General features: G+C 38.9%; 1 protein-coding gene across 2 annotated transcripts in view; it reads left to right on the top strand.

Moving 5' to 3' along the window:
- Positions 1–22923, top strand: part of ctdp1 (CTD (carboxy-terminal domain, RNA polymerase II, polypeptide A) phosphatase, subunit 1) — an 87368-nt gene that overhangs the window by 29626 nt on the left and 34819 nt on the right. For both annotated transcript variants that reach the window (XM_063011554.1, XM_063011564.1), the window contains exon 5: positions 9890–10040. In XM_063011554.1, coding sequence (XP_062867624.1) covers positions 9890–10040 — 151 coding nt within the window. The remainder of the gene's footprint in view (positions 1–9889; positions 10041–22923) is intronic.

Raw genomic sequence — 22923 nt, forward strand, 5'->3', positions numbered from 1 at the left:
TTTTGGGTACAATTCTCTCATACTGGCCACTGGATATTCAACATGGCACCTCATGGCAAAGAACTCTCTGAGGATGTGAGAAATAGAATTGTTGCTCTCCACAAAGATGGCCTGGGCTATAAGAAGATTGCTAACACCCTGAAACTGAGCTACAGCATGGTGGCCAAGGTCATACAGCGGTTTTCCAGGACAGGTTCCACTTGGAACAGGCTTCGACAGGGTCGACCAAAGAAGTTGAGTCCACGTGTTCGGCATCATATCCAGAGGTTGGCTTTAAAAAATAGACACATGAGTGCTGCCAGCATTGCTGCAGAGGTTGAAGACGTGGGAGGTCAGCCTGTCAGTGCTCAGACCATACGCCGCACACCGCATCAACTCGGTCTGCATGGTCGTCATCCCAGAAGGAAGCTGACGCACAAGAAAGCCCGCAAACAGTTTGCTGAAGACAAGCAGTCCAAGAACATGGATTACTGGAATGCCCCGTGGTCTGACGAGACCAAGATAAACTTGTTTGGCTCAGATGGTGTCCAGCATGTGTGGCGGCGCCCTGGTGAGAAGTACCAAGACAACTGTATCTTGCCTACAGTCAAGCATGGTGGTGGTAGCATCATGGTCTTGGGCTGCATGAGTGTTGCTGGCACTGGGGAGCTGCAGTTCATTGAGGGAAACATAAATTCCAACATGTACTGTGACATTCTGAAACAGAGCATGATCCCCTCCCTTCGAAAACTGGGCCTCATGGCAGTTTTCCAACAGGATAACGACCCCAAACACAACCTCCAAGATGACAACTGCCTTGCTGAGGAAGCTGAAGGTAAAGGTGATGGACTAAACCCAATTGAGCACCTGTGGCACATCCTCAAGTGGAAGGTGGAGGAGTTCAAGGTGTCTAACATCCACCAGCTCCGTGATGTCATCATGGAGGAGTGGAAGAGGATTCCAGTAGCAACCTGTGCAGCTCTGGTGAATTCCATGCCCAGGAGGGTTAAGGCAGTGCTGGATAATAATGGTGGTCACACAAAATATTGACACTTTGGGCACAATTTGGACATGTTCACTGTGGGGTGTACTCACTTATGTTGCCAGCCATTTAGACATTAATGGCTGTGTGTTGAGTTATTTTCAGAAGACAGTAAATCTACACTGCTATACAAGTTGTACACTGACTACTCTAAGTTATATCCAAGTTTTATTTCTATAGTGTTGTCCCATGAAAAGATATAATGAAATATTTGCAGAAATGTGAGGGGTGTACTCACTTTTGTGATACACTGTACATGTAACAGTATGCAAATTACACCAATCAACACACATAGTAAAAACTGCAACATTTTGGTCTTACTAAAAAATTGTTAAACAAAAAACGGATCTGTGTCAAACCTTTTCTCATACCGACATCGTCATACCGTCTTTAGAAAATATTGCGGTATATGGTATTACCGCGCATGGGGGGGACAAACTTTGCAGTGTACAAACTTTAGTGTAATCACAGTATTCAAATGTTTTATTACAAAAAATAAAGCAATCAGAACGTCAAACATTGCTTATCCTATCTGATCTATAATAAATATTTTACGCATAAGTGTAAATGCATGTGTGTCAATTACACTTTTAAACATATTATCATATAACATTTAGCCATTATAATCTCTCACTGCCCACACAAAACAGAATAATAGCAGGCTAAACAGTTAAAAATATTTCAAAAAGTTATTTGGTTAGTTTTTAGTTAAAGCTATTTCTTAAAAGTGCATGAAGCAGAACGCTGATTTAAATACATTAAATGTTGTAATAGTTACACAGTGACGTGTACGATTAGTTATGCCTGTATTACAGAATTGTACTGTATACAGTAAAAAATATTATGATGTATGATGTAAAATAATGTAAAATAATTAAAAGTTCAAACACTTGAGTGGGAGTTTCACGAGAACGCTACTTTTAATGTCACACAAGCTCAGTGCAAAACAACATAAGCACAGCCGGAGATGATCATTTCTGATATCTTCCCTACATCTTCCCTACCACCCAGTTGTGTACTCAACTGGGTGGTATTTAAAAAATTTTTTTTTAAAAAGCTAAAAATTGTTTAAATAAATTGGTAGTGTTTCCTGACTTTGTCAGCACTGGACGGTGACATATTTTGCATTTTGGGCTTAAAATCGCTTGGTCAGACTTAGGAATTTCGAACCACTTCTATCAGCCTTTCTTTGGACGGCTCACCTTCACCTTGTCTTTTGCTTTTGCTATTCTCTCCACTGGCAATCTTCCTAGCTTGTTACTGTTTAAGCTCTATTCCTCACCTTGTGTAATTCAGTGTGCAGCCCGATTGGCTATTATGAAGGCTTTATGCCAACCGTATGTCATGTGTGATTAGGCTGCTTTCTATGGCTTTTCGGCGCTAGTAAGGCAGAAAAATAGAAAAGAGAATATGCCCTAAGCTTATCATGGTAATCGAGAAAAATTTTATCAGGTTATCATTTAAAGTGACTACAGTGTGTATATACAGTGCCTTGCAAAAGTATTCGGCTCCCTTGAACTTTTCAACCTTTTGCCACATTTCAGGCTTCAAACATAACGATATGAAATTGTAATTTTTTGTGAAGAATCAACAACAAGTGGGACACAATCGTGAAGTGGAACGAAATTGATTGGATATTTTAAACTTTTTTTAGAAATAAAAAACTAAAAAGTGGGGCGTGCAATATTATTCGGCCCCTTTACTTTCAGTGCAGCAAACTCACTCCAGAAGTTCAGTGAGGATCTCTGAATGATCCAATGTTGACCTAAATGACTGATGGTGATAAATAGAATCCACCTGTGTGTAATCAAGTCTCCGTATAAATGCACCTGCTCTGTGATAGTCTCAGAGTTCTGTTTAAAGCGCAGAGAGCATCATGAAGACCAAGGAACACACCAGGCAGGTCCGAGATACTGTTGTGGAGAAGTTTAAAGCCGGATTTGGATACAAAAAGATTTCCCAAGCTTTTGAACATCTCAAGGAGCACTGTGCAAGCGATCATATTGAAATGGAAGGAGTATCAGACCACTGCAAATCTACCAAGACCCGGCCGTCCCTCTAAACTTTCAGCTCAAACAAGGAGAAGACTGATCAGAGATGCAGCCAAGAGGCCCATGATCACTCTGAATGAACTGCAGAGATCTACAGCTGAGGTGGGAGACTCTGTCCATAGGACACAATCAGTCGTACACTGCACAAATCTGGCCTTTATGGAAGAGTGGCAAGAAGAAAGCCATTACTCAAAGATATCCATAAAAAGTCACCTGGGAGACACACCAAACATGTTGAAGAAGGTGCTCTGGTCAGATGAAACCAAAATCGAACTTTTTGGCCACAATGCAAAACATTATGTTTGGCGTAAAAGCAACACAGTTCATCACCCTGAACACACCATCCCCACTGTCAAACATGGTGGTGGCAGCATCATGGTTTGGGCCTGCTTTTCTTCAGCAGGGACAGGGAAGATGGTTAAAATTGATGGGAAGATGGATGGAGCCAAATACAGGACCATTCTGGAAGAAAACCTGTTGCAGTCTGCAAAAGACCTGAGACTGGGACAGAGATTTATCTTCCAACAAGACAATGAACCAAAACATAAAGCGAAATCTACAATGGAATGGTTCACAAATAAACGTATCCAGGTGTTAGAATGGCCAAGTCAAAGTCCAGACCTGAATCCCATCGAGAATCTGTGGAAAGAGCTGAAAACTGCTGTTCACAAACGCTCTCCATCCAACCTCACTGAGCTCGAGCTGTTTTGCAAGGAAGAATGGGCAAATATTTCTGTCTCTCGATGTGCAAAACTGATAGAGACATACCCCAAGCGACTTGCAGCTGTAATCGCAGCAAAAGGTGGCGCTACAAAGTATTAACGCAAGGGGGCCGAATAATATTGCACACCCCACTTTTCAGTTTTTTATTTCTAAAAAAAGTTTAAAATATCCAATAAATTTTGTTCCACTTCACAATTGTGTCCCACTTGTTGTTGATTCTTCACAAAAAATTACAATTTCATATCGTTATGTTTGAAGCCTGAAATGTGGCAAAAGGTTGAAAAGTTCAAGGGGGCCGAATACTTTTGCAAGGCACTGTATGTATTTTTTCAGGGTAAAACCCACATCACGCTCCGCGTTGTTTGCTTGTCTCAGCATAATGCGCACGATATAAAACTCCGCACCCAGACAAGATCAGAGCTGATATAAACATAAAACGTTTTTGTTTTTGAAATGTTATATTCACTATTGTCATTTTCAAATCTACATCAATGCAAGTGTTAATGATTTAAAAAGAACATCAACACAAATACAATTTTTAGATGGAGCTTTAGTCACTAGTGCTATTTTATAACATGCCCTGTGGGTGACACACGTGTTGGTGACCCCTGATATATACACAGTATTAGGGCTGTCGCGGTGAAAGAATTTCCCCTTGCGGTATTCAGCGTGGCTCAACACCGCGGTATGTGGTAATATCGCCATTTTTTTGTTTTTGAAAATTACTTAATTTATCTGGATTTTAGAGCTATATAAACAAGCTTTATTGTTAGGCTACGATTCAGTATATTATTGCTTTATAATGACAAAGATGAGACAGCTTTAAGACAAATCAAATGCTTGTTTATTGTTAAATACAGAACAGAGCAGGGATGCGCAATAAGAATGCACGTCTTTTTTCTATTAAAAAAAGGTTTAAATTAAGCTGCTAGCCTAGGCTAGATATACACTGTGAAATGAAAAAAAAAAAGTGTTTAGGCTAAATATTTTAAATGCACATCTAATCAAAATATGGTAAAAAAAATAGAATAAAGAATAAAGTCTGTAAGACCTTAAACCTGCGTTATCATGCGTGCTAGAAAAACCAACATGTTCACCTGATGTGGTTCCAGAGAGGATCTGAGTGGGGTAGCGATGTTCCCGGCGGCACTAAAACTCTCTCTGATGGTGTGCTCGTTGCACTAATACACATGTACTGTACTTACATGCGACTTTAGAGAGCAGAGGAAATCTAGCCTGGTTATTAATGCGCCACTATTAACCATCTATTTAGTAGGTATAATTAACATAACAATATATACTACACTGTAAGCCCGGATAAGTTCAATCTACTTAAAAAATTTGAGGAAACCGGTTGCCTTAAAAAAGTTAAGTAATGTATAATGAAAACTTGAGTTAGCATAACTTAAAACATTAAGTTATTACACCTAAAAGGCAAGTTGATTAAACTTTTTTTTTTTTTTATATATATACCAACTGCTTCTCCCAATAATTCTAATTATTATCTTCAGCTCAATGGACAAAAATATTGATTTCTTCTTAGTTTTCATGTTAATTACGTTTTAAATATCAATTAGAAATGTTTATAGAAAAACAGACAGAATAATACAATTATTTTTCTTTATTTAACTTCAGAAGTATTTACTTAAAATACAACATGTCAAGAAAACATCTTAAAAACTGTACAAACTGTATATAAAGTTCTGATGAAACACAAACAGCTCTTCACAGTAACCATGAACCTGTACTCAGTTTCACACAGCAAGCTGATTTCTTAACGTTTGGCTGCAGCTCTCTAAAACAAAACAAAGAAACAAGAAACAGATGTATTAATATCAACATTAATACCATTCATTTAAGGATTAAAATAAAGCAAGCCAGCACACTCTTTGCTTCGTATGAAGACTAGCATGCTAGCATGTAGCCTAAACACGGCAAATAAAGCAGCGCTGTTTGATTATTTATTTAGTGTCAACATTAAGATCATTTATTTTAAACAAAATTGTTAAGTAAAGTACAACACTTACCAAAATTAGACGGAATAATAAGTAAGAAAATGTTCGTCCATTTAGTTTAACAAAGGTTCCACTTCACAAAAGACAAGTTTACTTTTGCAAAAAGCCTTAAATGAAAAGTAAAAAGTAATTTGCAACAACAGGTTACAAAAGTTAAATCAAATGGCTACCTGAACACAAGAAAATCATTTTTGCCTGATTCACCAACAGCAAGCTGAAAAAAGGCGGACTTACACGTAAATGGTGGGCGTTTTTCTGTTTAATTACCTTAACTTAACTTTTTTAAGTTAATCTGATAGAAAAGTTTTTTTTTTTGTTTAGTAAACTTAAATCTTTTATCACATTTAAATGTACGTATATATATATATATATACACAGTACCAGTCAAAAGTTTGGACACCTTCTCATTCCATGGTTTTTCTTGATTATTTTTATTTTCTACATTGTAGATGGATACTGAAGACATCCATACTATGAAGGAACACATGGAATTATTTAGTAAACAAAAAAGTGTTAAACAAACCAGAATATGTTTTATATTTTATATTCTTCAAAGTAGCCACCTTTTGCTTTGATGACAGCTTTTCACACTCTTGGCATTCTCTCAATCAGCTTCATGCTGGAATGGTTTTCATTTAATAGGTGTGCCTTGTCAGGAGTTAATTTCTGGAATTTCTTGCCTTCTTAATGTGTTTGAGACCATCAGTTGTGTTGTGCAGAGGTAGGGTTGGTACAAAGGTCTATACAGTGAATAGTCCTATTTGACTATTGTTCTAATCCATATTATGGCAAGAATCACTCAACTAAGTAAAGAAAAATGATAATCGATCATTACTTTAAAACATAGGTCAGTCAATCCGGAAAATTTCAAGAACTTTGAACGTATCCTCAAGTGCAGTCGCAAAGACCATCAAACGCTATGATGAAACTGGCTCCAGAAAGCTGCCCCAGGAATGGAAGACCAAGAGTTACGTCTGCTGCAGAGGATAAGTTCATCAGAGTTACCAGCCTCAAAAACCGCCAATTAACAGCACCTCAGATTAGATCCCACAAAAATGCTTCACAGAGTTCAAGTAGCAAACACATCTCAACATCAACTGTTCAGAGGAGACTGTGTGAATCAGGCCTTCATGGTCAAATTACTGTAAAGAAACCACTTCTGAGGAAGAACAACAATTAGAAGAGAATTACTTGGGCCAAGAAACACAAGGAATGGACATTAGACCAGTGGAAATCTGTCCTTTGGTCTGATGAGTCCAAATTTGAGATTTTTGGTTCTACCCGCCGTCTCTATGTAAGACACAGAAAAGGTTAGCGGATTGTTTGTACATGTGTGGTTCCCACCGTGAAGCATGGACGAGGAGGTGTGATGGTATGGGGATGCTTTGCTGCTGACACTGTTGGTGATTTATTCAAAAACCAAGGCACACTTAACCAGCATGGCTACCACAGCATTTTGCAGAGACATGCCATCCCATCTGGTTTGCGCTTAGTAGGACCATCATTTGTTTTTCAACAGAACAAAGACCCCAAACACACCTTCAGGCTATGTAAGGGCTGTTTGACCAAGAAAGAAAGTGATGAAGTGCTGCGTCAGATTACCTGGCCTCCACAATCACCTGACCTGAACCCAACTGAGATGGTTTGGGATGAGTTGGACCGCAGAGTGAAGGCAAAGCAGCCAACAAGTGCTTAGCACCTCTGGGAACTCCTTCAAGACTGTTGGAAAACCATTCCAGCTGGCTACCTCATGAAGCTGATTGAGAGAATGCCAAGAGTGTGCAAAGCTGTCATCAAAGCAAAAGGTGGCTACTTTGAAGAATATAAAATATAAAACATATTCTGGTTTAACACTTTTTTGTTTACTAAATAATTCCATATGTGTTCCTTCATAGTTTGGATGTCTTCAGTATTAATCTACAATGTAGAAAATGGCATGGCATGGAGTCGATCAGTCTGTGGCACTGCTCAGGTGTTATGAGAGCCCAGGTTGCTCTGATAGTGGCCTTCAGCTCTTCTGAATTGTTGGGTCTGGCGTATCGCATCTTCCTCTTCACAATACCCCATAGATTTTCTATGTGGTTAAGGTCAGGCGAGTTTGCTGGCCAATTAAGAACAGGGATACCATGGTCCTTAAACCAGGTACTGGTAGCTTTGGCACTGTGTGCAGGTGCCAAGTCCTGTTGGAAAATGAAATCTGCATCTCCATAAAGTTGGTCAGCAGCAGGAAGCATGAAGTGCTCTAAAACTTCCTGGTAGACGGCTGCGTTGACCTTGGACCTCAGAAAACACAGTGGACCAACACCAGCAGATACATGGCACTCCAAACCATCACTGACTGTGGAAACTTTACACTGGACCTCAAGCAACGTGGATTCTGTGCCTCGCCTCTCTTCCTCCAGACTCTGGGACCTTGATTTCCAAAGGTAATGCAAAATTTACTTTCATCAGACTTTGGACCACTCAGCAGTCCTTTTTGTCTTTAGCCCAGGCGAGACGATTCTGACGCTGTCTCTTGTTCAAGAGTGGCTTGACACAAGGAATGCGACAGCTGAAACCCATGTCTTGCATACGTCTGTGCGTGGTGGTTCTTGAAGCACTGACTCCAGCTGCAGTCCACTCTTTGTGAATCTCCCCCACATTTTTGAATGGGTTTTGTTTCACAATCCTCTCCAGGGTGCGGTTATCCCTATTGCTTGTACACTTTTTTCTACCACATCTTTTCCCTCCCTTCGCCTCTCTATTAATGTGCTTAGACACAGAGCTCTGTGAACAGCCAGCCTCTTTAGCAATGACCTTTTGTGTCTTGCCCTCCTTGTGCAAGGTGTCAATGGTCGTCTTTTGGACAACTGTCAAGTAAGCAGTCTTCCCCATGATTGTGTAGCCTACAGAACTAGACTGAGAGACCATTTAAAGGCCTTTGCAGGTGTTTTGAGTTAATTAGCTGATAAGAGTGTGGCACCAGGTGTCTTCAATATTGTACCTTGTCACAATATTCAAATTTTCTGAGATACTGAATTTGGGGTTTTCATTAGTTGTCAGTTATAATCATCAACATTAAAAGAAATAAACATTTGAAATATATCAGTCTGTGTGTAATGAATGAATGTAATATACAAGTTTCACTTTTTGAATGGAATTAGATTAGATTAGATTCAACTTTATTGTCATTACACATGTACAAGTACAATGCAACGAAATGCAGTTTAGCATCTAACCAGAAGTGCAATTAGCAGAAAGTGCAGAATAAACAGTATTTATGATATACATTATTTACAGTGGGTAAATAGCAGTGGTATAAACAGGATCTATAAACTATACTATAAACAAGATATGTAGCTGAAAACAATGTACATATTAAGGTGCAGATTAATTTTAAGGTGCTATGCAGGTTAAAGTGATTAAGGTGCTATGGACACGATCAAGGAATGAGTACGTAAAAACAATAAACAGATATATACAGTATTTATGAGATTTATGTACAAATGAGGTATGTACCAGTGAAATACAAGCGGAAAGAGGATAAAAATGATCATGTTTGTAGTGTGTGTGTGTGTGTGGGGGGGGGGTTAACGGGGGACAGAGTTCAATATGGAGACAGCTCTGGGGAAAAAGGTGTTCCTCAGTCTAGTAGTCCTTGTCCGGAGGCTCCTAAAGCGCCTGCCAGAGGGCAGAAGGGCAAATAGTCTGTGTGCAGGGTGGGAGGAGTCCTTAAGAATGCTGCGAGCTCGACGCAGACAGCGTTTCCTCTGGACGTCCTCAATGGGTGGAAGTGAAGTCCCTGTGATTACTGAAATAAATTACTGAAATAAATCAACTTTTTCATGATATTCTAATTTTATGACCAGCACCAGTATATATACACAATGATGATACCTTCACCTGTTACCATTTTATCTACTTATTCTGACATTTTTAAAATGGGGTAACTTGAATTGTTTATAGACTTCTCAGTCTTATTTTGCCCTTGTTATGTTAATACAAATTTTTGCACGAAAACTTGTACACCTTACACATTATTTGTAAGAAGACTTCATGAGAGACCCATGCTGTTCTAACTTTTTATGTGATTATTACAGGGAATCTTCCATTTTCGATTGGGAAGGGGTGAGCCCATGCTGCACACACGTCTTAGACCGTATTGCAAAGAGTTTTTGGAGAAGATTTCCAAGATGTATGAACTGCATGTCTTCACACTTGGAAGTCGCCTTTATGCACATACTATTGCAGGTAAGCATAATAGTTTTCTTTTACCACATTAGACCTACACATCATTTCTGTTTGTTAAAAAAGTATTTGGTGGAATGAGATGTTCATAAAAATGTTACCCTAAAGTATGTTTAATTTTTAAATCGAATGCTATGATGCAAATTAACATAACAACTGCAAATTAACGTTCAATCCAACTTAAACCATTTGTTGATTTTCAAATTACAAATGTATGTAACGTGAAAAGAGTGAACTATTATTGTACTTCTTCCATACTCTTACATTTCACTAGCTACAAGCTGAAGCTGCGTTATGTGTGCTATGGGCCATTGAAGACTATTAGCTGTCTGGTTAAGAAGTTTGATAGTTTTTGTGTTAAACTATTTACAGTCTTAATGTTATTGCATAGATGATCCTATAACACCTTCCTGATGTTAGGACATTAATTAGTTTATAACATGGGTGACAAAACTTGGGTCAGATGTACTTAGTCCTCTTTAGACACCTTGTTTTGTAGATTTTCTCAAGGAAAGGTACCTGTATTCCTACAATTTTATGAGCATGAGCAAAAAGGCCTTAATTTGTTTTAAAAAGTCTTAAATTCATCTGCCACTGGTCTTAAAAATGCCACAGAGTGTAAATATAATTTTGGTTTTATTTTCGTGGATTGTATCTTGTAATTTCCAGATTTCGTATGCAAATTGTTTAACTGTTTAAATGGCGGACTGAACTAAGCGGAACCAACGGCAGTCTTAATGGTTCCGAGGGGAGCTAATTTGAGGTAACCTTACGCTCATTACTTGCTAAACGCCACTGCTGGCATGGGGAAGTGTAAATTTAATGTCCGTGAAGCTGGCCCCCCATGTGGTCAAAAATGGAATATAAATATTATTATTTGTTTGTGCTGCGTTTGTGCTGGTTTGTGCCGTAGGAATCATCGTTTGTGCTGGCACCGTTTTACAGAAATTAAGCATTATATTTTATATAGACGTCACTCAGCCCCCCATCAGAGCCCAAATTGCACCAAAACCACCTCATTCGTTTGTGCTACGTTTGTGCTGGTTTGTGCTGCTAAAAGAAACATTTGTGCTGTTTCAATTCTCAAGTTATAAAGCTATAAATATTCCACCCGTGACGTAACCAGCCCCCCATTAACGTCCAAATTGCACCAAAACCACCTCATTCGTTTGTGCTATGTTTGTGCTGCTAAAAGAAACATTTGTGCTGTTTTAATTCTCAAGTTATAAAGCTATAAATATTGGTCCAGTGACGTCACCAGCCCCCCATTAACGTCCAAATTGCACCAAAACCCTTTAATTCGTTTGTGCTACGTTTGTGCTGGTTTATGCTGCTAAAAGAAACATTTGTGCTGTTTTAATTCTCAAGTTATAGGCTAAATAATATGTAAAGTGATGACACTTAGCATCAATAATTTTAATGTCAAAATTCCTGTGATAAACCAATTCTCCCTATGTGACTTCTTTATGATGGGAATCTTTATTTTAAGCCCTGTTTCCATGTGGACCCCAGTTCGAGATGCAGAAAAGGGGTGGGGACCTGTTGACTGTAAGCAGTCATTTTCAGACAGCAGTTCTTCCCAACCCCTAAAATTTCTTTTCCAGGTAAAAACATGACTAAAATAACAGACACATAACCTATTTTCAATATTTTAGACTTTATTGTCACTTAATGAAAAGTCTCTAGTAGACTCAACATCAGTGATAAAATACTGAGGCAGAGTTGGATTGTTTGTTGTATGAATACAAGTATTTTATGAAAAATGCAATGCATGTTTGATTTGTCATGCAGTTTAATGGGGATCAGCAAATGGTTTGCTAGACTGGGAAATTTATCAAGTTTTCATGGTCATTGCTTGGGGCAATGGATTCCCATATGTGTATCACTGTAATGACACTGGAAAGAAGTAACATCCTCAGATCATTAACATTGTTAGCAAAAATGTACTGCAGCATCCACTTACAAAACACAAAAATATATAACCCTCACCATATAACATCATATTAGTCATTTAGGTTATACTTGTTTATCCATCTGTCCCCCTGTGCAACTTGCTGTTAGTTCTGTTAGGTCTTCACATATCTTCATACTTTACACATTTATACTTTCCACCATGCTGCCCTGCATATTTATTGTATTAAGATGCACTGTCTTGTCTAATTACACTGCACTCATTAATTTTGTACTTTTCCTTTCACTAGATAGCATGCTGCACCAAATCCCTGGCAGAATGTCATTCTGCTCCACTATACACCACATTACCAAATTATTCTAAATACCTACCTTTTAATTATGCTCACTGGCCAGTAAATTGGGCTTCAACAATCCAAGGCATGATAAAACATTATTTTTATGCAAGCTTTATTAAAAGAAAATCACATTTGAGAAAGAACATTGTCCCAGCAACAAAAAGTTGATTGTCACGTTTGACTAGGGTCTGAGCATACTTTTCTTTTGTCCTCTCCTCAGGCGACTGTTGACAAAACAGGAATATATTTATAACACAAACACATAATTCTCATTTCAAGGTAATTTATTGCTGCTAATAAAACCCTGTGATAGTCCTGCGAGAATTTAAATCATATTAATGACATTTAAAACAAGACTGGACAGTTCTGTGAAAAATATAAAACAAACATATGCTGTACATACACATTAACAGGCAAGTGGAACAAAAAAAAAAAACTGAAAATGATTGCATCAAAAATAACTGATGTTCTTATACATAGATGCCGAAGCTGCCAGTTTGTAACAAGAATGATGTCATAAAACTCATCCAAGCTGCTAGGGATACAATTGTCAGAGCACAGTGTATTGCCTGCCCCTCTGAAAAGGTGTGGACAGAACTTAGTGAACAGCTTGGAGGAAAAATGACTCCTAAAAGCTTGTACACGTTTGTCAAGATGGATCAACACAACATTTGGCAAAGCCTAGGTTTACAGGTAGATGAGGACAGTGACAGCTCTGATTCTGATAAACAATTCACACAAAAGACAAATAACATCAACTTTGAACTTACCATCCCCTTTCAAGAGTGGACCGACATCTGGCAAGAAGTAGCAGTCTACAAGAACAGAGCTGCACAGTCAAATGAAAGAACTTACACCATCTTGAAACGTGGCACATGGTCTAATGTCCTAAATGAAAAGATCTGGAACATGACCAAATTAGCCTGCACACTTAGTTTCAAGAGAGCAAAAGTGTACCCACACAAGTGCATCTAAGTGCATTGACATCACTGGCCACTGTACTGAGTGCAATGCAAAATTGTGCATTTCCAGTGAGAGTCTACCAGAGGTGAGCACACCAGCAGTGCTAAAATGCAGAATTGATAACATTGATGAAAGTCTTCATACTGGAAAGGCAAAACGCATGCTATCTGGAGAGAAAAGACTGCAGGTCTCTGAAGAACTCTGGGAAGGTAAAAAACTGCCACATGTGTGGCGAGCCGCAGAGGCTTACAAAATAATGGCACTCGGTGACCCAGAACCTAGCCACCTACCAAGCCTGAGTACATTAAGAAAAGCAAAACAAGAGAGAGGGGATAAGGAGGTAGGACACAAAGACCCTATCCTTTCCCTTCATCTGATAAAATACAGTGTGCAGTATAGGCATAGGGGCAGTATTCATGGCATCGCTCTTGACAAATTTTTTTGCCATTATTGGACCCCCTCTCAACTACTAGTCTACAAAACATTAGTAAAGACTCAAGGTTCAAGTGTAAGTTTTGATGCTACAGGTACAGTAGTCAAAAGGCTCACTAGACCAACAGAAACATCAGGACATATCTTTTTGTATCAAGGAGTTCTGTCCTCACATGGAGATACTTCTGTTCATATCCCAGTGGTGCAAATGCTGTCAAGCGGCATGACATTAATGCCATATCAAACTGGCTCTCTGAATGGCTTAGAGCAGGAGCATCTGTACCAAAAGAAGTTGTTTCTGATTTCTCTCTTGCATTGCTGGGTGGTCTTGTTAAGGCCTTTACTCCTTACTTTGATTTGAAGACCTATATAAATGAGTGTTTTGGTGTACTAAACAGCTGGAAGTCAACAAAACTGCCTCCTTGCTTCATCAGAGTAGATGTTGCACACTGCATAAAGATGATCAGTCAATGTGAATGTCTCCAAAACAAAGCAAGGCGGGTTAAAGATTTTTATCTAAGAGCCATGGCACAGCTTCATCAGTCTGTGACAATCCAGAATGCAAGGCAGCTCATACACTTTATTGCAATTGCTGCATTGAGTGAGTCTGAGGGTAATGACAAAAAGGGCATGCCTGTCATCTCAGAGATATGCAAAACAAATCTGAAAAAAATAATTGCTTATGGATGGGATCCACTCACATGCACTGATGACAGTCTGGACACCGTGAAGACTCAGGAGCCTGTGACAATGTACCACTGATGTTAAGAAGTGGGTGATTGACATCTGAGAGGAAAGCAAGATTCTGGCTGTTCACGACGGGGATCGGGATAATTTACATTTTCTTCCAGAATTTATTCCCCATCTAATAAGACTAGGTTCTTATCTACCTCTCTGGACAGGTGTAATGGTTCCACTTTTCAAAAGTGACAGCATCACAGCAAGCTCTGCCCATGCTGAAGCTGAATTAAAAAATTTGAAGTATGGCCTCTTCAAACATGAAAGTTTGCCAATTCGAGTAGACCACTTCATCACTCAACACCTTGGGTTCATTGAAGGGACCATGAGACTTTCTTCAGCAGCCACATCTGCAAATAATGAGAAAACAATCTCAAAGTCAAATGAATGTGGACATCCTGCAAACATAAAAGATCAGTTGATTCAGGAGAACAAACAAATACAGCAGTCTACAGAGGACTTAATGGAACAGGAGTCTCCGATTGAAAATTGGAGAGGCCTTGGTCTACCATTGAAAAAGAGAAAATCATCATACCTTGTACACTGTCCAGAGTGGCTACAATGTTGATTCATCTCTTAAAAAACAAAGAACCCAAATTGGTGTTTTAAAAAATGGCAATTACTCTGCAAAACAGCCCATTAAAGTAGGCAAAACACTTGTGAGCGTGATCAATACTTGTGCCTTTGACTCCTTTTGCCAGTGTCTCTGCTGTGCCTTCTGTGACAGTGAAAATTTTAGCTCCTATGTAACTGAACAGCAAAACAATGCTGAAATGTTTAATTTGGTTAAGGCCACAGCCATAAGAGGAGTACAACAGGGTGTGTACAAACAGAGGGCAAAATTGTTGTTAGACATATTTGACTCTGTTCAACTTAAGTCAGGTGTGGAGCACATTATCACCTCAACATTATCACCTCAACAATGAAGCATACGCCAAGTGTCACAAGCAAAAGTCAGTGCTCCTCTCCATACTGCAGCCGTAGTTTGGTACGCTCAAGGGAAATTCCTCTGATTCCAGTCAATGTCGATATTTTAAATACAGAAGGAATGAGAGGGCTTCAGGCTGCACTTGAAGCAGGTCTGAGGCTGCAGCCCTCAAAATGTCTTCAGCCACTGAAGTCTCCTGAAAAGTGTCCAGACAGTTTAAAAACAGAACACCCATCAGCACTGAAATTTATGTGCACTGGTTAGGTCACGCACAGTTATGCAAGTGGTCCAGCACTGTACATTGAAACAGCAGCAGAATGCAGTTTTCCACTGAGTGAATTCCCCATCAACATTAGTCTGAGCAAAGACTCGTTCACACTCAGAGGCATTGTGGCATTTCTCCCAGGGCCAAGAGACACTCTTGGACACTATGTGGCCTATTGCAGGAGGTCATACTTTGTCTGGGAGCGATATGATGACTTTTGTAATCGCATCATGACAGCCCCTGAAAACACAAAAACTCAACCATGTTGTATTTTATACAAAGGACTGATAGTCTTTACTTTTATGGCTGGATGCCATGAAAAATGATCAGTCATCAATTGTAAACTAGATTGTTTAACCTACAATGTTTCTATTTTATACGTTTTGTATCACGTTTACGTTTTGTCTTTTTTTCTTTAACAATTTTGTAATTAATTAATTGTAACTTTTTACATTCATACTAAACATAACCCACTTCTTGATATTATGTGTCTTGCATTTCAATTAGTATTGCATTCATCATTGGTGAGTGACATCTACTGAATACACTACCTGTCAAAAGTTGACACACACCTACTGACGCCACTGCACCAATATTTATGGCTTTATAACTTGAGAATTAAAACAGCACAAATGTTTCTTTTAGCAGCACAAACCAGCACAAACGTAGCACAAACAAATGCGATGGTTTTGGTGCAATTTGGACATTAATGGGGGCTGGTGATGTCACTGGACCAATATTTATGGCTTTATAACTTAAAAATTAAAACAGCACAAATGTTTCTTTTAGCAGCACAAACGTAGCACAAACGAATTAAAGGGTTTTGGTGCTATTTGGACGTTAATGGAGGACTGGTGACGTCACTGGACCAATATTTATGGCTTTATAACTTGAGAATTAAACCAGCACAAATATTTCTTTGAGCAGCACAAACGAATGAGATGGTTTGGAATTCACAAATCAATTTAGCTGTGTAACATGTATGGATAATGTTATGCATAACGTTTTAACATTTAAAAGGTTAAAGGTTTTTAAAGGTAATATGGTGAGAATAAATTTCACTCTGTGAGCAAACAAAGCTAAACTGCGGTGACCTGAGCATACACGACATGTTCACTTCTCTTATTAACTAAACGGAATAAAATGTATTAAATACAACAGGGCACGATGTAATTATTATACAACATAAAAAATACTTTTAAACTGTCATTTTACTTACCAGAGACAAATGTTGCAAAAACATCACCACGTGTGGAAAACGATGTGTTTTACGAAATACTGTCGCTTTTTAGAAAGTAGGTGTTCGGCTGACGCTTTATTCTAATTAGTTAATTTTTTTTTTTCAGTTTTCTTTATAACTATTGGTCCAAAATTAACCAATCAAAGTGCATTTTGGTTGCTGGGCAGTTATTTCATAGCTCAGCAAATCAAATAGCCTGTATGACTTCGGATATTTTCGTAATATCCACCGAAATGCACAAAATAATAAAAAGGTGATGTAAATCGATAAAAAATTCTTTTAGCCTGTATTGTAATAAAAACAGCACAAATATTTATTTGAGCAGCACAAAGGAATGAGAGGGTTTTTATGCAATTTGAACATTTTTAGGGGCCGTGTCATCACTTTCTAAAAAAAAAAAAAAATATATTATTTAGCCTATAACTTGAGGATTAAAACAGCACAAATGTTTCTTTTAGCAGCATAAACCAGCACAAACAGCACAAATAAATTAAAGGGTTTTGGTGCAATTTGGATGTTAATGGGGGGCTGGTGACGTCACGGATGTAATATTTATAGCTTTATAACTTGAGAATTAAAACAGCACAAATGTTTCTTTTAGCAGCACAAACCAGCACAAACGTAGCACAAACGAATTAAAGGGTTTTGGTGCAATTTGGACGTTAATGGGGGGCTGGTGACGTCACTGGACCAATATTTATAGCTTTATAACTTGAGAATTAAAACAGCACAAATGTTTCTTTTAGCAGCACAAACTAGCACAAACGTAGCACAAACGAATTAAAGGGTTTTGGTGCGATTTGGACGTTAATGGGGGCTGGTGACGTCACGGATGTAATATTTATAGCTTTATAACTTGAGAATTAAAGCAGCAAAAATGTTTCTTTTAGCAGCACAAACCAGGACAAACGTAGCACAAACGAATGAGATGCTTTTGGTGCAATTTGGACGTTAATGGGGGGCTGGTGACGTCACGGGTGTAATATTTATAGCTTTATAACTTGAGAATTAAAACAGCACAAATGTTTCTTTTAGCAGCACAAACCAGCACAAACATAGCACAAACGAATGAGGTGGTTTTGGTGCAATTTGGGCTCTGATGGAGGGCTGGTGACGTCACAGGTAATAAAATATAATGCTTAATTTCTCTAAAACGGTGCCAGCACAAACGATGATTCCTACGGCACAAACCAGCACAAACAAATAATAATATTTATATTCCATTTCTGACCACATGGGGGGCCAGCTTCACGGAGGCGTAAATTTAATAACAGGGTTCGTACGGGTGCTTGAAATCCTTGAAAATGCTTACATTTTAATGTCGTATTTTCCAGGTTTGAAAAGTGCTGGAATTTTGGGTAAAGTGCTTGAAAATGCTTGAAACCGAATAGTTCGCTTATTAGAGAAATAAAAAAGTCGCAGAGCCTAAAATGAAAACTACTCTGCCTGCGCCTTGTTTGCGCCTGTGTGTAAGAGTAATGCGAATTCCGGCTATTTTTGGTGAGCCATGGGCTTAGCTCACCAAGAAGAGCCGGCACTTTCTGCTCCAAAACGACTCTTTAATTTTACCACTTCTGCCTGTGGAGTGCCTGTCCGTGCCGCGGAGATCACCACCCTAACATTCTGCCTTGTTTTAAGTTACAAAAGGAAATAAAGAAAGTAATGGCTCTCGGGAGTCGGCTCCCATTGTTCACGTAAAAAATAGTTGGCTCGCCGCTCAGGTGGCGCAGCGGTAAAAAGAAACGCGCTGCAACCAGGGCTGGATTCTGAGAGCGTGGTATCGAATCCAGCCTTGCTTTACCGGTTTGAAGCTGAGTGAGCTATATGAGCAACGATTGGCCGGTTGCTCATGTGGGGGGTGGGACAAAGAACCGGATGTGGGTCTCTCTGTCAGAATGCGATTGCGTTCTCTGCCGGCTGATTGGAGGCGCTTACACAGAGATGGGAGAGGGTGCCCTTAGGGTGTGTCTCTCCGCATGCAACGCTGGGTGGCGCCAAACTCGTCGATGTGTGGGTGGCAAAGATGCATCTGGCTGCTGCTCGTGTTTCGGAGGGGATACGGGTTAGCTTCAATCACCTCCGTCAGGGCAGGGTTCGGCATAGACAGAGAGGAAGCACGATGCTAATTGAACAATTGGATGCGCTAAAAAGGGGTAAAAATATTTTAAAAAAAATAAAAAAATTGTTGGCTCAAAGAGCTCGTTCACGACCGACAGCTAGTGTGTGACTGCGATCTGCCAGTCTGTATTCATGTGTGACCCGTCCCCCGAAGAGACAGTGGGTGTTAGTGATGGGTCGTTCGCAAACGATCCCATTCTATTGAACGGCTCTTTAAAATGAACAAAGAAAACCGAGTCGCGCCTCTGGGAGCCATTATGTGTTTTTTTTTTTTTGCGCAGTTCTTATCGACTGTAATCCACCCATTCAGCTTCACATCAGTAGAATGAATGAGTCATAAAGTCATCAGTCATAATAAAGAGCGAGCGAGAGACACGCGCGCGCGCACACAGAGAGAGAGAGAGAGACGTAACGGAGCTACAGATAGAACATGCAGAAAATAAGCAGTGCTCTTAGTATAATGACAAATAATTAAGAAATAAACTTGTTTAATTATGCTAACATGTAACAGGACAGATTATTCCCAAGCTGAGAAATCGAGTGAAGTCAGAGAACGTGTTTTTTGAATGCAAACTTGCCCTAAATGCTGCAATTTAATTATTTTTGTGTTTCTAATTGGGTTTTTTTAAGCTTGAAATGTAAGCCCAGTTTGGCTACAAGTTATACAGCAGAGCGTTCGAGACTTTTATGCAGTCGCCTCAGCACTTGGCAACCCCGCTATGTAACTTTATGTGGTCTACTACTTCGGGGCCCGAGTTGCTGTCTTTCCCAATCCCACTTTGTTATACCACTGACAGTTGACTGTGGAATATTTAGTAGTGAGGAAATTTCATGACTGGACTTGTTGCACAGGTGGCATCCTATCACGATACCACGCTGGAATTCACTGAGCTCCTGAGAGCGACCCATTCTTTCACTAATGTTTGTAGAAGCAGTCTGCATGCCGAGGTGCTTGGTTTTATACATCTGTGGCCATGGAAGTGATTGGAACCTGAATTCAATGGTTTGGATGGGTGAGTGAATACTTTTGGCAATATAGTGTATGTATTTGAAAAATTTGAGAAAATTGAGACCCCGTTTTCAGTGTACAGACGGTTCTGGTTTATACAAAATATAAGTATAAAAGGTTTTGGTTTATACAAAACTGTTCATTTAAGTTTAAATCATTAAATATTGGTTAAACAGAAAATACAGCACTCGCATGCTTACAATAAAGTCTGTAAACATAATGTTGATGTGTGCTTTTTGCTGCTTTGTTACTGCAACAGTGGTCTTAATTTTTGTCTCAGAGTGGTATTAAAAAGTCTTAAATTTAATTTCCCAATTTCTGCAGATACCCTGGTATGGTTTCTGTAGTGTAGTCAGTAAAGGCAGCAAACTTTGACAGAGGTCACCAACCTTTTAGAGACCGAGGGCTACTTCAGGGGTACTGAATAATACGAAGGGCTACTTGTTTGATACAATCTTCCTGAATAACATAAAGTTGCACAGTTCACCTAATGATATTATTATTATTATTATTATTAGGGGTGTGTTTATAAAATCGATTTTTCGATTCGAATCGATCTTTATTTGAACGATCCGATATCGATTCATATAAACGCGAGATCGATCTTTTAAATACGCCCCTTTTTACGGTGCACACGGAAATCTGTTACCCCCTTTAATTTCGCGTGACCAGCCAGTGTTTTTTCATGCAACGAGATCTGACCTGCACATCAGTTTAGCATGGCAGAAGCTCAAGTTATGACCACTACACAACTTTTTGCACTGATTTTTGCTCGGTGACGGGTCGGTGCTGGATTCGGGAGGATTGCTCTCAATCAATGTGAGAAACAGCGAGGGGAAACACAGGGGGGAGGAGCGTGGAGGTGGTGGAGCGCAATATAGTTTCTATCAGAATACATCAGCACACGTGAGTTTTACAGTATTTCTGACCTGATCGTTCTCTACAAAACAAAATATTTATTAACCTCCAACTCACTATAGAACAAGCCATGCTGCTCGTGTTGCCAAATCCACTCAGATTCATTTATTTCATCAGCAGCGCACAAACTTTGATCTCTCGCTACTTGTTGATGTGCATGTTTGGACGTGGTATCATTAAACCTTTCATCACTTCTCACGTGTGTTTTCGTGACGAAACGTAGTTTTGGAGACCAGAGAAGCTCGCCTGTGATTCCCCCTGGTGATAGATGGTGTAGTGTAAAACCCCCCATCGCCGATCAGTCGTGTAGTGTGAACATTACAGCGACCAGGTGTTAATCAGAGTGTCGTGTAGTGTAAACTTGGCATAAGCTGTTCAACAGCCAGGTGTATGTTTACATTACATTTACAATGTTGTAGCGTGTCAGACATATAAAATAATAATAAAAAATGAATGTTACTGTTTTCTGTTTTGGATTAATTATTTATGTAAACAAAATACACAAATATTTTTAATAATGAGTGTTCTTTGTACAATTATCACATTCGTTCTCTGAACATCTTTACATATTTAAACAAAACCTGTTAATGTAACTCAAATATGCCTTACTGTGTTGAATCGAAATCGAATCGAATCGGAAATCGAATCGAATCGGGACCTTGTGAATAGAATCGAATCGATCCAGGAAATTAGTGGTGATACCCAGCCCTAATTATTATTATAAATATTCATATATATGAAGAGACTGTCTGATCATATGTTAATGATTCCTCAGAAAAATTATTAACAACGATACAGATACATTTAAACATGTAACATTATTTATCTCTATTAATCTAAATTTGTTCAGTATTTGAAAGTCAGAGCTATCAAATCTCTGATATTTTTGTAAATATCTTTCTTGACAGTTTTTTTTGTTCAGCATTTTGATCAAAATCACAAATTATCAATTATGTACGATTTTAAAAAAAGATGCGATGTACATGGAAGTTTTTGTGACACGTACTGAAATATCTCTCCACATTCCTCCCAATCATTGTGAAAATATAAAGTTTTCTTTCACTTTTCTTGTATGTATTTTTATTATAATTTTTTCGTGGTAAAACCCGCATCTCGCGCCGCATCGTAGCTGCGCGCGCTTGCTTGTCTCAGCATTATGCGCACGATATTAAACTCTGCACCCAAACAAGATCAGAGCTGATATAAACATAAAATGTTTTTGTTTTTGAAATGTTATATTCACTATTGTTATTTTCAAATCTACATCAATGCAAGTGTTATTGATTCAAAAAGATTAACACAAATACAATTTTTCGATGGAGCTCTAGTCACTAGTGCTATTTTAGAACATGCCCTGCGGGCGATGCACGCGGTCCCTGAGGGCGACCAGGTGCCTGTGGGCACCGTGTTGGTGACCCCTGCTTTATGATGTCCCTGTATATTGTGTAGTCTTGGTTGCTTTTCTAGTCAGCAGTGACTCAGTTTCTGCCCCATGTATTGACAGTCCACACTCCTCAAGTGATACGCAATATGTTGCTTATAGTTGTTCTTAGCCTTGGTAATGCCTTTTTTAAGTTCATTCTAGCAGTATTTTATGCTTTACCATCACCCCTTCTAAATACTGCATTGTACTTTTCACAGTGTCCTTAAAAACCATTATGCTTTTTTAGAATTGTTCTTACTTTTTCCTGTGGATAATGTAAAGGTTTTGGCACTAACCTGCCCTTTAATGGATATCTATTTTTTATCTTCTTGATGCACATAATTTATGCATGCTTGCCCCAAAACTTGGAATTATTCAACTGCTTTACCTTAGAAGGTATTATTTGTGTATAGAATTAAAAGAAAATATTTGTCCCAGTAAACAGAAAATATATTCACACATATTATGTTCACATATATTTCTTCAGCATCTATGGTTATTCTTGTTCCCCAAAGTCTGCTTTCTTGTATAGTCCTGGGCATATCTAATTCAGTTCATAGTGTTGGCACATATTAAGTAATATTTCTGTTTAAGGACATTCTA

Source organism: Trichomycterus rosablanca, chromosome 2 (genome assembly GCF_030014385.1).
Source record: "Trichomycterus rosablanca isolate fTriRos1 chromosome 2, fTriRos1.hap1, whole genome shotgun sequence".
In the NCBI taxonomy this organism is placed as follows: Eukaryota; Metazoa; Chordata; class Actinopteri; order Siluriformes; family Trichomycteridae; genus Trichomycterus; species Trichomycterus rosablanca.